General features: G+C 40.8%; 2 protein-coding genes and 1 non-coding gene across 3 annotated transcripts in view; 1 reads left to right on the plus strand and 2 right to left on the minus strand.

Moving 5' to 3' along the window:
• Positions 1–14,418, minus strand: part of LOC135344523 (xylulose kinase-like) — a 35,968-nt gene that overhangs the window by 3,395 nt on the left and 18,155 nt on the right. The gene's annotated exons all lie outside the window — the stretch shown is intronic.
• LOC135344522 (myc box-dependent-interacting protein 1-like) lies at positions 26–13,956 on the plus strand. Its single transcript, XM_064541732.1, has 16 exons — positions 26–168; positions 2,004–2,084; positions 2,239–2,293; positions 2,504–2,598; positions 3,027–3,122; positions 3,338–3,400; positions 3,600–3,730; positions 5,071–5,244; positions 5,924–6,027; positions 6,235–6,293; positions 10,920–10,945; positions 11,051–11,183; positions 11,340–11,652; positions 11,809–11,891; positions 12,102–12,203; positions 12,399–13,956. Exons 1-16 carry the CDS (start codon positions 100–102, stop codon positions 12,480–12,482), a joined length of 1,668 nt encoding a protein of 555 aa, XP_064397802.1. The 5' UTR covers positions 26–99; the 3' UTR covers positions 12,483–13,956.
• LOC135344684 (U8 small nucleolar RNA) lies at positions 4,559–4,729 on the minus strand. The gene has a single exon (XR_010397507.1). It is a non-coding gene; the product is annotated as a U8 small nucleolar RNA (small nucleolar RNA).

Here is a 14,418-nt window from a genome sequence, read left to right on the forward strand (position 1 = left end):
GTGTGCAATACCTTTCTTGTAGAGCAGCAACGATATCGACAAAGCCTTTCCTTGGGTATACTGGTCTACGTGTAGAGCTGAAGCAGAAGCGAGGTTACAATGGCTGAGAAGCACGGTGGAAAAGCGATGGTCAACTTTGCCAAACGAGCTAAGAGAGTGCAGGAGAAAGTATGAGATGCATGCTTAATTAATATAGTGTGGTGCATGCATGCAGTAAATTATTGTGTGTGCATCTAAAGCTGGTAGATAAGGTCGTCTAGATCTATACGTGTGATTTGTACGTACTTTATAGTCTGTAGCATAGTAATTAATTAATTAAAGACGTATGGTACTTAATTACAATGCCCTTAATTAGGGCTCGTTAGTTCCCTGTACTACTTTGAGCTTGTACATCGCTTGTAGACAAGGTACATGTTTAAGCTTTCGTTAACAACTAATTAAGATCTAATTGGCTGACACGTTGTTGGTAGTTGAAATAGTCAAGTATTTGTAAACAACAACCTATTATATCAATTGTCCATTTTTGCATGATTTGTTTAATTGTTACTCGTATCATATTAGTTCAGATTGCACGTTTCTGTTGTTATCTAAGCAGCTCTGTAAACTGTTGTTTTTACTAACTAAAAATATTTTGACCTTACTTGGTAAACGGGCTATAAATCTTCGCCACATTTCGTGCTATCACCAATAGTCATGTGGGTGGGTGGTGGGTTGTCTAAACTTTGGTGTGGCTTCTTAGCATGCACACAGGATATAATCTGTACACTCACGTAGTTCCATTTTGAATTTTGATAGGCTGCCTGGATACTCAAGTATTTGCATCTTTTTCATCGAATTTCATCGTACAGTGAAACTGACTTGTGTACTCTAATAATATTGTTTATTTGACTAATAGAGTTCCTTTTATGCGATGAACCTTGGTGTGTGTATAGCAAGCCTACTGTAGTTATTATTGACTATAATAATAGAAGGCTGTTATTCACATTGAATGTGTATAGGGGGATTGTTATCAAAGCCTCTTGTTGTTCTTGCATAGTAGCAGAGGTGGGCAGTCTGTTGGTGTGCTGGCCCGCTTAATAAACAAGCTGAAATGGCTTTGGTTGTCTATTACGTTCATATAATGGTAATGTACGTACGTCTATAATTACTGCATGCTACAATTTATTAAGCACCTTTTTATCAGTGAGCAAACATGTGCGATAGCCTGGGGGATGAGCGTACGTACAGTTAGCCTCCTTCACCGGCCTTTGAAAGAAGGACTGCTTGCGCATGCGCCAAATTATTGGATTTTTTTCCTGTAAATATTCCTATAATACTGGATACATCAGAGAAAATATCCTAAAAGTCATACACAGAGCTATATAGCTAGCTAGCTAGAGACAGAGCTGTGTAGGTTTGTTGTACTTCTATTTTCTTCTGATAGAATCAGTAGCAGTAGTATAGTAGACTTTCACCAAAGTTAGTGTTAAATGGGCATGGCCTGTCCATATAGGCTCTTATCAGCCGTCACTCCTTTCAGACAATCGTCATCCACACTGTTGCAGGCTGTGAGTCTTTTGTCAACATAGCAGGCTAAGGGTAGCTATCAGAGAATGCTATCCGATGGGCTAGAAACCTTCAATCGAACTTTCTATCTACTTCCTTCAATCCACTTCCTTTCGTTCTTTCGTTGTGATGTCATAGTTTTACTGAGCATAAACGATGTTATCCAAAGCCCCCAGATACCGGGGGGATATTAGCGCATGCGCAAGCAGTCGATACCAGGCGCACTTCCCTAGTGGGAAGTGCGGCCTGGGATCGAGGCTAACGTACAGTGTACAGCAGTGTGTTATGACATCTGGAACCACTGTATGAATAAATTATACAGACCCTTGGTGACGATTGAGATGTCTCTAATTGTAATTTCAGGGGGTTATTTCTATTGTCCTGATAAGATGTATTTTAGAGTGTCCACATGTAAGGGTGTTCCAGTGTTGTATGATTATTCTTCCTCGTTTCCTTAGATGATGCAAAAGTTTGGTAAGTCCGACCAAACCAAAGATGAGGTCTACGAAGAGTTTGTAGTGAACTTCAACAAGCAGAATGTGAGCCCAATCCTTCCTCTTTCACTATTAGCCCCCGTTCTCCCACACTCTCTTCCCATTCTCTCCCCACTCCATCCCACCTCTCAATTAACTCCTCTCTCTCTGTATTAGTATTGTAACTGTTGTGCAACGATCTTTCAAACTCTCTCTTTAGACGGCGGCGTTGAAGCTACAGAAGGAACTGGTCAAGTACATGAACGTATTGAGAAGTGAGCAACCATTATCTGCTTGCCTTTGCATAAAACCATTTTATATAGTTCACTGTGTATTCTTTGGTGTACTCTTAAAGTCCCCCATCACACACACACACCCATTAGTCGTCTGTCCTTTCACGTTCCCATAAACCCATTCCCATACCTATCATGCAGCCCTGAGTCAGTCCACACGCATATAAACCCATTCCCATACCTATCATGCAGCCCTGAGTCAATCCACACGCTCGCTGGCGGACACCATTGATGAACTATACGAGCCAGACTGGGAGGGACGGCCCCAGTACAAGTCTGTAGTGGAGGTGAGTACACTCACACTGTTAGTATCTCACCAGAGGAGGTACGACATGAGTACATCGATTAGGCTTGGTCACGTGCAAAATTCAACAGTAAAGTCATTGTTGCATGTGACTAATTAACTCAATTTTAGTCTAATCTCGTGTCGGACCTCCTCTGGGGAAACTACAAGAGCTGTTTCTTGACTACATTAGCTTGCATTTTGTTTCTGGGTAGATAATTTCCTGAGCAGACGCATTCTGTTGTCAAATTTATCATTCAAAACATTCTCGTTTCAGAGAAACTATCCATGCAGAGGTTATGATGGCCCGTGCTTTTTTAATTTCCTTTCTGAAGCTTCTCGTTTTGTCATCATTCTTGATTACTTAGAAACAAGAATTTCTTTGAGACGCTACATGTACATGACGTATATATACACTACTCTGTTGCTTAGAAACAAGGTCTGCTGTGGGATGACAAGCTAACCACACTCCAGTCCAAGATGGTGGAGCCGTTGTCTCATTATGTCTCCAGGTTTCCTGAAGTCAGGGTGAGCCAATCATACCTACTGTATGGTTATGTTGTGACATGTAGGTGAGCTTATGTAGTGTTGATCTATGTACATTAATTTTAAATGTCTGCATAATTATAATAATTATTGTTTCATCTTCAACCACTAAATATTTTAATGTTCTAATCTCCCAAATCCAATTGGACTACATATATGAACTCGCATGACCACACCCACTCACCCCCCCCCCACAGAGTCGTATTCAGAAGAGGGATAGGAAGGTGGTGGACTATGACCTCACTCGAAGGGAGTTAGATGTACGTATTCATACTAGTAGCTCTACAAACAAGCCTTATAATTGTACGCCCTTTCTTTAGAGTTTAAATGTTCTGTTTCCAAACTTTAAATGAAGTCTGTAGTTGTGATACTTCATCAGTGTTGACCCTCACCACACCACACCACACACACACCCACACCACACCACACACACACGCCCACACCACACCACACACACAGAGTATCAAGGCCAAGCCCAAGGTGACCGACCAGAAAGTACAGGCGGCGGAGGAGGCCTACACTCACGCCAAGCAGCTGTACGATGAGATCTCAGATGAACTCTATGAAGAGCTGCCATCTTTTTATGACAGGTATCTAGTCGATAGCTACAAGGCTACTAAGAAATGATTATGACTTTTAAAAAGATCCCTTTACCTAGACCAACTAATAACCAACGTGCTCTTTACCCAATTCTTGCACATATGTGTTAGGTTGTATGGCAGAGGAGGTTGGACGCGCGTCATCCACCGTCAGGTTTTATCACGTGCGCTCATAAGAATCTAATTAAAAATGGCCGATTAGGCACCTCGATGCTCCACTGTTTTGTAGGCTGTACAGAGAAACTGCAAGTAGCCAAAAGTGGTCTAGGAGCATTCCCACCGCCCTCTCACCTTCCCTACACTGCTGAAAAGATTCCAAGATGGATCTAGACTAGTATTTAGATTTTTTTGACACTTTTCCAATTTTTTTAACAGAATTATGATCTATATGAGCAGAGGAGGTCAGAGCACCATTAATCTGTTTCTCTTTAGCGTTCTTTAGCTCTTACTTGCACTGATAAGCTTTTACATTCTCACCTTTGACCTCAAAGGAATTCTATAAAGGTTTATAATTATCACATGACTGAAGGCGTCATGATGATGCGTGTCCAACCTCCTCTGGTTGTATATGTGTGTATTAATATCAGGGCTGCATCCAGGGTTTTGGATCAGGGGGGGGGGGGGGGGGGGGGGCGAATTGGAAAAATGTAAGAGGTGCGCAAAATAATAGCAGTACAAATGAATCTTGCAGATCCAAGGGGGGTCGAATTACCCCCCTCAATGTAATTTTATAGGAACTTTGTTTATACAACCCCACCAAAATGTTTGTCTTTTGTTCAATAATGTTTTGACTTGTGTAAAATTATCAAGGGGGAGGGGGTCAGTAATGGTAGCAAGGGTGTTGCAAGCCCTTGCTCCAGGCTGGCTATAAGTCAGTGGTAAGGGAAATTCCCTAAATCCAAGCTCATAAAGCCCATTACATCATTCCTTCTCTGACTGGTCGTTTCCAAATAAGGAAACTTCCAGGTCAGGATTATCCCTCACTGATAATGTCTGGAGTCAGTTTGGCTGTATTTGTAGTCTTGTGTTGTCTTAACTACTTGTGGTTTACATCAATGAATACTGTTAAATTAACACCTGTGTATTACATGATAAGCCAACGCTGCACTCTAGTGATGTTTGTGACCACTTTACCTGTGGGAATATTTAGGCAGTGTAATGATAACTAGTATATATGCCTCTTCAGAATTATGCCTTTCTCCGTTTATAGAATGACATACTTAATCATACACGAACATGCTAACACTGCTCTTGAACAAATGTAAATATACATGCACGCACACACACACACACACACACACACACACACACACACACACACACACACACAGTCGTATCCAGTTCTACGCCTCGCTGATCCAGAGCATAGCAACAACAGAGGCAAAGTTTGACAGTGAGATAGCTAAAGTTAATGAGGAGCTCGCTGACCTTATGGACTCTACGGCCTCTCAAGCAGCCACTGGGATGCACTCCACTAAGAGGGAGCGGAGCATCGTCGATAAGGGGTGAGGGTGTGTGTGTGTGTGTGTATACTGCTACACACACACTGCATGTATACTTGAATATCTTTCAGCAGCCATAACTTTAGTTCTGGTGATCCAATTTCAACAATTTCATGATTTTTTGAAGATACCTTTCAAATAATGTGTTCAAATCCAAAATTTGGATGGGGCCATAATTTGACATTTTTCGGCCTTGGACCATGGGCTATATAATCCATGGTATTGGGCCAAAATTGGCAAATTCTGTCATCTCTCAAATATGAACATTGATGATACCATTTGAAAGGTATCTTTCTAAGCTTTCAGAAGATCATAATATCGTTGAATTTGGAGCCATGGAATTCAAATTATGGTGACTGAAAGAGTCCCCAAATATTGATTACACGCACACACACACACACACACACACACACACACACACACACACACACACACACACACACACACACACACACACACACACACACACACACACACACACACACACACACACACACACACACACACACACACACACACACACACACACACACACACACACACACACACACACACACACACACACACACACACACACACACACACACACACACACACACACACACACACACACACACACACACACACACACACAGCACACAGCACACAGCACACAGCACACACACACACACCACACACACAGTCCTCGACTGTTATCACGACCAGGTGAGGAGCTAGAGTCCCCCACTAGTGTTGATCCCCCTCTCAAGTCACCCCCACCAGCAGAAGCACTCAACCATTCCTCGGGTGAGCCAGGGGATCCACACAATCACTGCGTGTACACACACATGTATACATTGTATGTGGCATTCAACCTGGTTGGCTATGAACAGTACCCTAGCCTCGTTTCCAGGCCGATTTGTCTCTAAAATAACGCTAGGTCAACAACTAGAGATTGTATATATATATCCTGATATAATAGATTTATGTGTGTACTATCTTTCCTTGTCTCAGGCTCCTCCTCCACCTCCACCGCCTCGTCCACCCCCACACGTAGCGGCTCGTCACTAGAGGTACATGTACACACTAGAGCATGTCCACCGCTGATTGTGCATGTGTACTGATTATAACTGTAGCAGCACTGGTTGCTCTTATATGTAGTTGACTGTATAACTATTACATGTATGTATACCCTAATTATACACATGTATATACTACTCATCCACTGCAAGCTAGCTGTCTGCACAATTACTGAAAGCTTACTATCATTTCGTCTGTGCTTAGTGTGTCTGTTTTTTCAAAGAGGGTATACTTTTTTTGATGAGCTTGTACTTATTTATTGATATTCCAGGAAACGTCCTAAACCTGTCAACAGTCACATATGATTATAGTTAAGGTTTATTGTGCCCCACTTGAAGTGTGTGTCTAACTGGCGCGACTGCCTACAGCATTCTCATTGTGAATACTATGGCTAGAATAACCCCTTCTTCATTTCTGGTGATGCAATTTCTATTACATAGGGAATTGTATTTTTAACGTGTGTGCGCGTGTGTGTGTGTGATATTCATAGGGCAATGAGATATGTTCTAATACATGTACAGGAAGTAGGTCAGTGGGAAACAGGGTAATTACCATCTAGGATGTTTGTTGCTTTGGGAAGAGGGGAAGCTTCAGGGGAGGTGGCCTGGTCATGTGATATAGTAGCAGGACGTTTGTTGCTTTGGGAAGCGGAGAAGCTTCAGGGGTGGCCTAGTCATGTGATATAGTAGCAGGACGTTTGCTGCTTTGGGAAAATCCTGTTTTGTGTCTATTAAGTGAGACGTGGTCTTCTACTGTGCATGAGTGTTCCTCTACCGTTTTATTAGGTGTTACATTTTTTTTATTAAATTCCATTATTAATTTTTGTGCTTAGAATGTAATTATAATTCTATGAATGGCAAGGGACACATCTTGTGTTGAATATTCATACAAAAATATGCATACCTTCTGTTTGAAAAAACGTTTTTATTATTTGCATTTGTACCTCCACCGCTAAATTCATCGAAGCAATGAATTCTGATGCTTTCATCTGTGCGGGAGATATACATATCTGTCTACCCTCCCTCCTTTACTGTACTAGTATTATGTAATTACTTGTTGTAAATCTCCTTATTGCGTAATACTTTCTTGAAATCCCATTTACTATAATTTCATGAATTATCCTTCACTGTATGGTAGTCTGTCTACGAGCATTCCATTCGCAGGTGTCCACAGCTGGTAATGAATAGCGTACGTTCAATCGTATCACTTACGCATGTACATAATTATCTAATTAACCCTGACATACGAACACTTGTCTCAACTCGTACTGTACGTATCAATGAGGCTAATACCGCCTGTTCAAGTTTCAATGTCCCCCGTGTAATAGTTTGGGGACTCTTTCAGTTGCCCTAACTTGAATTCCGTGGGTCCAATTTCACCAATTTTCTGATTTTCTATAAGCTTAGAAAGATACCTTTCAAATGGTACCACAATGTTCATTTTGGACAGATGACAGAATTTGCCAATTTTGGCTAAATATAGCCCATGGTCGAAAGCCGAAAAATGGCAAATTATAATCCCATCCAAATTTTGGATTGAAACACATCATTTAAAAGGTATCATTCTAAACTTTCAGAAAATCATAAAATCATTGAAATTGGATCAACGATACTAAAGTTATGGCTGTTGAACTACATGTACATGTACCACCCGTCCCACCACTGTATTTCTAATTGAAGACACAAATGTTTCCGTATGTGTTAGCTTCAAATATGTAGAGTGCTAATGAATTAATGTCCCTAGTTGCCTAGTGGTGATAATTATGTTCTTGAAATCCTATTTACTTCATGAATTATCCTTCACTGCATGGTAGTCTGTCTAAGAGCATTCCATTCGCAGGTGTCCACAGCTGGTAATGAATAGCGTACGATCAATCGTATCACTTACGCATGTACATAATTATCTAATTAACCCTGACATACGAACGCTTGTCTCAACTCGTACTGTACGTATCAATGAGGCTAATACCGCCTGTTCAAGTTTCAATGTCCCCCGTGTAATAGTTTGGGGGCTCTTTCAGTTGCCATAACTTGAATTCCGTGGGTCCAATTTAACCGATTTTCTGATTTTCTAAAAGCTTAGAAAGATACCTTTCAAATGGTACCAATTTGCCAATTTCGGCCCAATGCCATGGCTTATAGCCCATGGTCCAAGGGCAAAAAATGACAAATTGTGGCCCCATCCAAATTTTGGATTAAAACACATCATTTGAAAGGTCTCTTTCTAAACTTTCAGAAAATCATAAAATTATTGAAATTGGATTGGATTGGATTAAAATTGGATTGAAGACACAAATGTTTCTGTATGTGTTAGCTTCAAATATGTAGAGTGCTAATTAATTAACGTCCCTAGTTGCCTAGTGGTGATAATTATGTTAAGTTATTTGTGGGAGGGGCTTGCTTATTATGCAATCGCCGTGTGCGTCTCTCTGCTTCTACATGAGTGAAAATGTCTTTTTGTAGCATAGACTGTTGTAGACTCAATATAATAGAATATTAAAAAGAAGTCCTAAGCTATCCCTTAGTTTCGTGGCACATGACCTGCTGATGCTTCGTGTATAATTGCCTGAGATAAAATCCCCAGTGGCTATATTTAGTAGCTAGTCTGCTATTACACAAGCCTGTCTGCATTAATGAAGTGCTACAATGCACAGTATGTGTGTGTATATTCATAAGGGTCTCATTGTTCATATTCACACTGATGATGCAAGTGTGTGGTATGACTGACATGCAATGTGGTAGAGTTTATTGGAGTCATTACCTCAGCATGTTATTGTTGCCCTCAGGGCAGGCACAAACAAGATATGGCATGATTAAATTTATGCCTGAAATTCACATTTGAGTTATTTGCACATCCAGTTAGAAAATAATTCCCTTTATAACGACCTTTATAACTATAATACTTAGAACGTATAACAGTGTTAATTTCCTATATCTTTCCTACCAGTATTGTTTGCCACAAAACGTGCTGTTTCCAAGCGATTGTCACTCAATCTAGGCCTGTCATGAATACTGGCTAGACCAACGTGTGTAGCTTTTTGAAATGTATTCATCGTATTTCCATGAACTGTGAGGCGTGGGCTGACAGTGTTGGTATGCATCTCTAAGGGTTACCTCTGCATGCAACTCTTTCTGCACATCTTTAAAAAGATTCGCATTCCTCCATAAGGCAGCCATTACTACTGTAGCTTTTCAAATAGAACCATCTGTTAGTACCAGTGAGCATTTTATTGAGTAATTTGATATACCCAGGAAGATTTGAGTGTGTTAATTTCTCTTCACACCAACTTGTGTCATTTTATTCATGCTGGTTGGATATGCCACCTGCACAGTCCAGACATTGTTGTATGTGTCAATGGCTTTCATGAAGTGATATAACTAGTATAGAGTACCCCCCTTACTGGTATTGAGAGATGGGATATAACTAGTAAAGTACCCCCCTTACTGGTATTGAGAGATGGGATATAATCAGTGGCTACTTAATGTAGTATAAGAGCCTGAACAGATCCACATCATCATTAGGGCTTTATAAAACTGTTTGAATGTTAACACTCAATTACGGTTGCCCTCAGGCGTACTAAAAGTGGCTATATGCATGCAATGAAGAGGTGGCCTGCTAACACAGGTCCAACAAATGCTAGGGAGACTCAATCCTGATGTTATATAGAAGGAGGGTGACCTGCTGCACTAATGTGCTCTCGATAGAGAAGCTGCAATTAGAATTGTAGGGTCTGACTGGCTTGTCATTAAATGATTTATGGGTCTTGGTGTTGTGTTTAGACCTTATAGTATGCGAGCCACTTTTACTGTACATGTCTATTAAACCTAGCCTCTTAATTAAAGGTATTAATAATTATTGCGTACATGTTCTAAGTAATTTCATAATTACGTATCTATGTCTAAAAGCTCTGTCCTTTCTCACCGAAGTTTTGATTATTTTCTGGCACCGTGCATGGCTAGTCACAGTGTCCGTGTCCGGGTGTACGTGTACGTGAATATAATATCAGGTGTTTATTTATTTTGGATCCAATTAGATCCAAATATTCATTCTCATTATGTTGTTGCCCACTAGACAAGCTCTGACTATGTCGAAAATATATTCATGACTCTATTTTGTCTGGTAGATATGATTTTACTAGCCTAGCTCATAGTTCTTGTAGAATAGACATTATTATTGTATTTTTTATACATGTACAGTAGACTAGTGCTCGAGTGTCATATGACTATGACCCTATGGGGATAATCACAAGCATATCGCTGTCTACCTTTAGTTAAAGAGGGAAATGTATTAAGTGGTGTGGTGTGATTTTGTTCGGTGTTTTTTCCAATCAAAATTTATCGAATAGTTCAGTTCTGCTCGATAAATCGTAATTTGAGCTTTGAACTTTCACTAATTGGACACACACACACCACACACACACGCACACACACACACACACACACACACACACACACACACACACACACACAATCAAAATTTATCGAATAGTTCAGTTCTGCTCGATAAATCGTAATTTGAGCTTTGAACTTTCACTAATTGGACACACACACACACACACCACACACACACGCACACACACACACACACACACACACACACACACACACACACACACACAGAAGCCACCAAAACCTTCACCTTTCAGGTAAGCATCATTATCATATAGTGTGTGTATGAGAGCAGTGTACTCACACCCACACACACACACCCACACACACTCACACACACCCACACCTACACACACTCACAGTGGTGATTCTTCGAGTGTGAAGCACCCACCCCCCACCAAACCAGTGCGTTCCAGCACTTCTGCCGACTCTGAAGGAGCAGTCATTAAGCCCAAAGCAGAAGAGGAGGCTGAAACATCAGCAGCTTCTCCTCAGGTGAGGTTCCTAGCTAGCTTAATTATCACCAGTATAGCTAATATTTTATTCGCACCAGTACCCTTTGAACTCAGTTCCATGTATTGCCTATAGCCTTAATTTAATGGCAGCAAATTCACACTTGATGATTTGTTAATTATTTGCATCCCGGAGCAGCCACAGCCACCTGTGGTGTTTGACGAACCACCTGTAACATTCGAAGAGCCACTTGTAACCACCGAGGAGCCACTTGTAGCGTCTGAAGAGCCACTTGTAGTACCCGAGGAGCCACTTGTAGTATCCGAGGAGACAAGCTCACCAAAAGAGCCAGAAACTGTCCCTGAAACCCCTCTTCCCATAGCTACACCTATTGATCCTGCTGCCCCCGATGACAAGGAACCGACTGACGAGACCCCAGCCACTCCCAGATCACCACCCCCCAAACCAGATCCGCCCTCAGTCATAGAATCTGATGAGGAAACTGGCGGAGGTACAAGTTTTGTTGGTTTGCCAGATAAGCTCAAACTTAGTTTCTTTTCTCCACTTTACACATGTTGTTTAATTTTGGGCTTAAAGTTGACACCTACCCTGCACTAGCTGGTAATTGAGTAGCCAGAGTAAGTGATGAGAATTAACTTTTCTGCAGATGATGCACAAGCTATCGAAGCTACCAAAGAGAGTACTGTGGAATCGACACAAGTAGCCGAGCCTCCAATTGTTCTCTACAAGGTAGCTAGCTAATTATAATTATACTGAGACACATAGTGCTGGTTGTACATAATTCTAGCAATCAAGCCTTCTTACAACATCCTTTCACTGATCAAAATAACACCCATTTACAAGTTTCCATTAACACAGCATATACAAGCTATCAAGCCTTACATACGTATGCAATTAGAGATTGTGTCAAGTTTTTTATACGTTTGTGCCCTCCCTCAGTTAAAGGCCAGTCATCCGTATGCTGGAGATGACGAGGATGAGCTGTGCTTTGAGAAGGGAGACATTATTCTGGTGATTCCTTTTGAAGATCCTGAAGACGAGGTAACTACTTTTTTGTTGAGCTCCACGCTACTCGTGTATATAAATAACACCCAGTTAAGCTTTATTATACATGTGTGATATTGCACATACTTTATAGATACTGTATTATAGGCTTTTAAAGAATTATTTCCCTAGCTTGTTTCGATCCTCGTTACGTGTATAATTGTAACAATAATAATATTGTTTCTCTTACAGGAGGAGGGTTGGAAAATGGGTATGGTTGAAGGTTCTCTCAAAACCGGTGTCTTCCCAGAAAACTTCACTAAACGAATTTTATGACTCAATTAGAACAACTTTTTTCAGATAATTACTGCTCTTGTTGTGTGCAATACTTCTAATTAGCTGTCAAAATTATAATTGTTCAGGTTGTGTTTTACGTTGATAACAATTTTTTTTTATATAATTATAAAAGACATGCATGTGTATATACTGAACTAAACTGTATATCACAACTACTATAATTATACTGTATAATAATTATTGTCAGACACAAAAGTTGAAAATAACAATTATTTACATTGTCAAATGAAATAATGTTCAGATGTCCCAGTACAACTTGTGGCACGTGTTCTCCGGGAGGTAGTTACCCAAATTCCCAATACATGCACCACAGGCACAAGCAGTCGGAATTTCCATCGTCATCGTTGGCCCAGTAAATAACATTACACCAGCTGTGTTGACACAGATCGCTGGGGAATAACTGTCTGTGGTTGTGATGGTACTCGATTTGCAGCAGGTTAATCCATCATTCGTGGTAGAACATCTATGCGATTCATTCTTACTTGTCGAACCCGTAACAATAATGTCATACTTGATCCCAGATGCACATACTCCTCTGCAGGCTGTGACTAGGTACAAGCAGCTCAGTTGTGCGCTGTGTACATTGGCGAGATCCTCACGAGTGAGTACATGAATCCAAGTACTTTTGAGTTCACATTGACTTGACCCAGCTAAAACGGTGGTAGCTATTAGGCTAGAACAGAGGAGACCCAGCAGCACAAGCGTTACTGAGTTCATTTTAATTTCGATTTGCTGTTTTGTCTTTCTCGCTTTTCTGCAAGACGTGAGGAGGAGGGGCTCCTTTATGCAAGTATGCCACGCGCATGCGCACAACTTGAAACTAGGGTGAGTCTATAAAATAAAACTGCCTGTGCTGGTGAACAAACTATTGAACTCAAACTAGCTGTTGTACTACTCTCTAGAGCAGCAATGGGACGACAGAGTGTGACACTGATTCAACTTGCAGTAGTACTTTGCACAGCACTAATGCTACCAGTAGTGAGTGGAAGTTGCCCTCGTTATAACAAAAACTTGTGGTGTGTAAGCAAGGTCGATATTAATGTCGATATTAAAGTGGACAATTGCGACTACACTCTGACGAATGTGAACAGAGGGACTTGTGTGAACAATGTTACTCTAGTTGAGGACTGTACCCAAGAACGCCAATGTGAATCAACCTACTACGAAGGACCTCCAGCAAATGCAGGACAGGTGCATAGAACGTGCATCCCGAGTAATACTGCGATTATTACAGGAGCAAAAATTGCAAGCCTTTCATCAAACAATGCAAGAGCAGGCTGTGCTCCTACAAAATATATACCATACGAATTTGTGAACGTGACCTCTTGCAAATGTGATTATTTTCCATAAGTTTCAGTTGTAATTGTATGCAACAAACTGTTTTCATTCTTGTCAATAAAATTAATTATCTTCTTGTGTAAAATTGTGTACAGAATAAACGTCAATGTTTCAATTGTGGCAAATTAAAGAGTTTTCCTATGTATAGCTATAGCAAGCAACTTCACAAATTAGCACAGCTTTGTACCATGCATACAGTTAATACCCATGCATGGTTTAAAAATGAACAGGCACAGAGAGGTTAAGTGATGCCCCTCCATCTTGAAAGTGTATTTCGTTGCCCCAGTAGTACTCTTCCAACTCCTTGAGAGAAGAAAAAGAGTCGCATCCATTTGGCAATGAATCGATCTTGATCTTTCCTTCAGCATTCTCAACGAGAAGCAGATGTCGACACACAAGATTGCAATCTTTCTCAGCTAGGGCAGACAGGCATACTTTGTTGTCGGACGTTTTTCTGAACAGGTAGCATCCCACGGTACCTTGTGCTCGGAGTGTATTCTCTGCTTGTGATCGAGAGAGTATGTATATGGGCATAGCCATTGACCTGCATGTTGTTAGGGAAGGTATAGATAGATGT

Source organism: Halichondria panicea, chromosome 11, assembly GCF_963675165.1.
Source record: "Halichondria panicea chromosome 11, odHalPani1.1, whole genome shotgun sequence".
In the NCBI taxonomy this organism is placed as follows: Eukaryota; Metazoa; Porifera; class Demospongiae; order Suberitida; family Halichondriidae; genus Halichondria; species Halichondria panicea.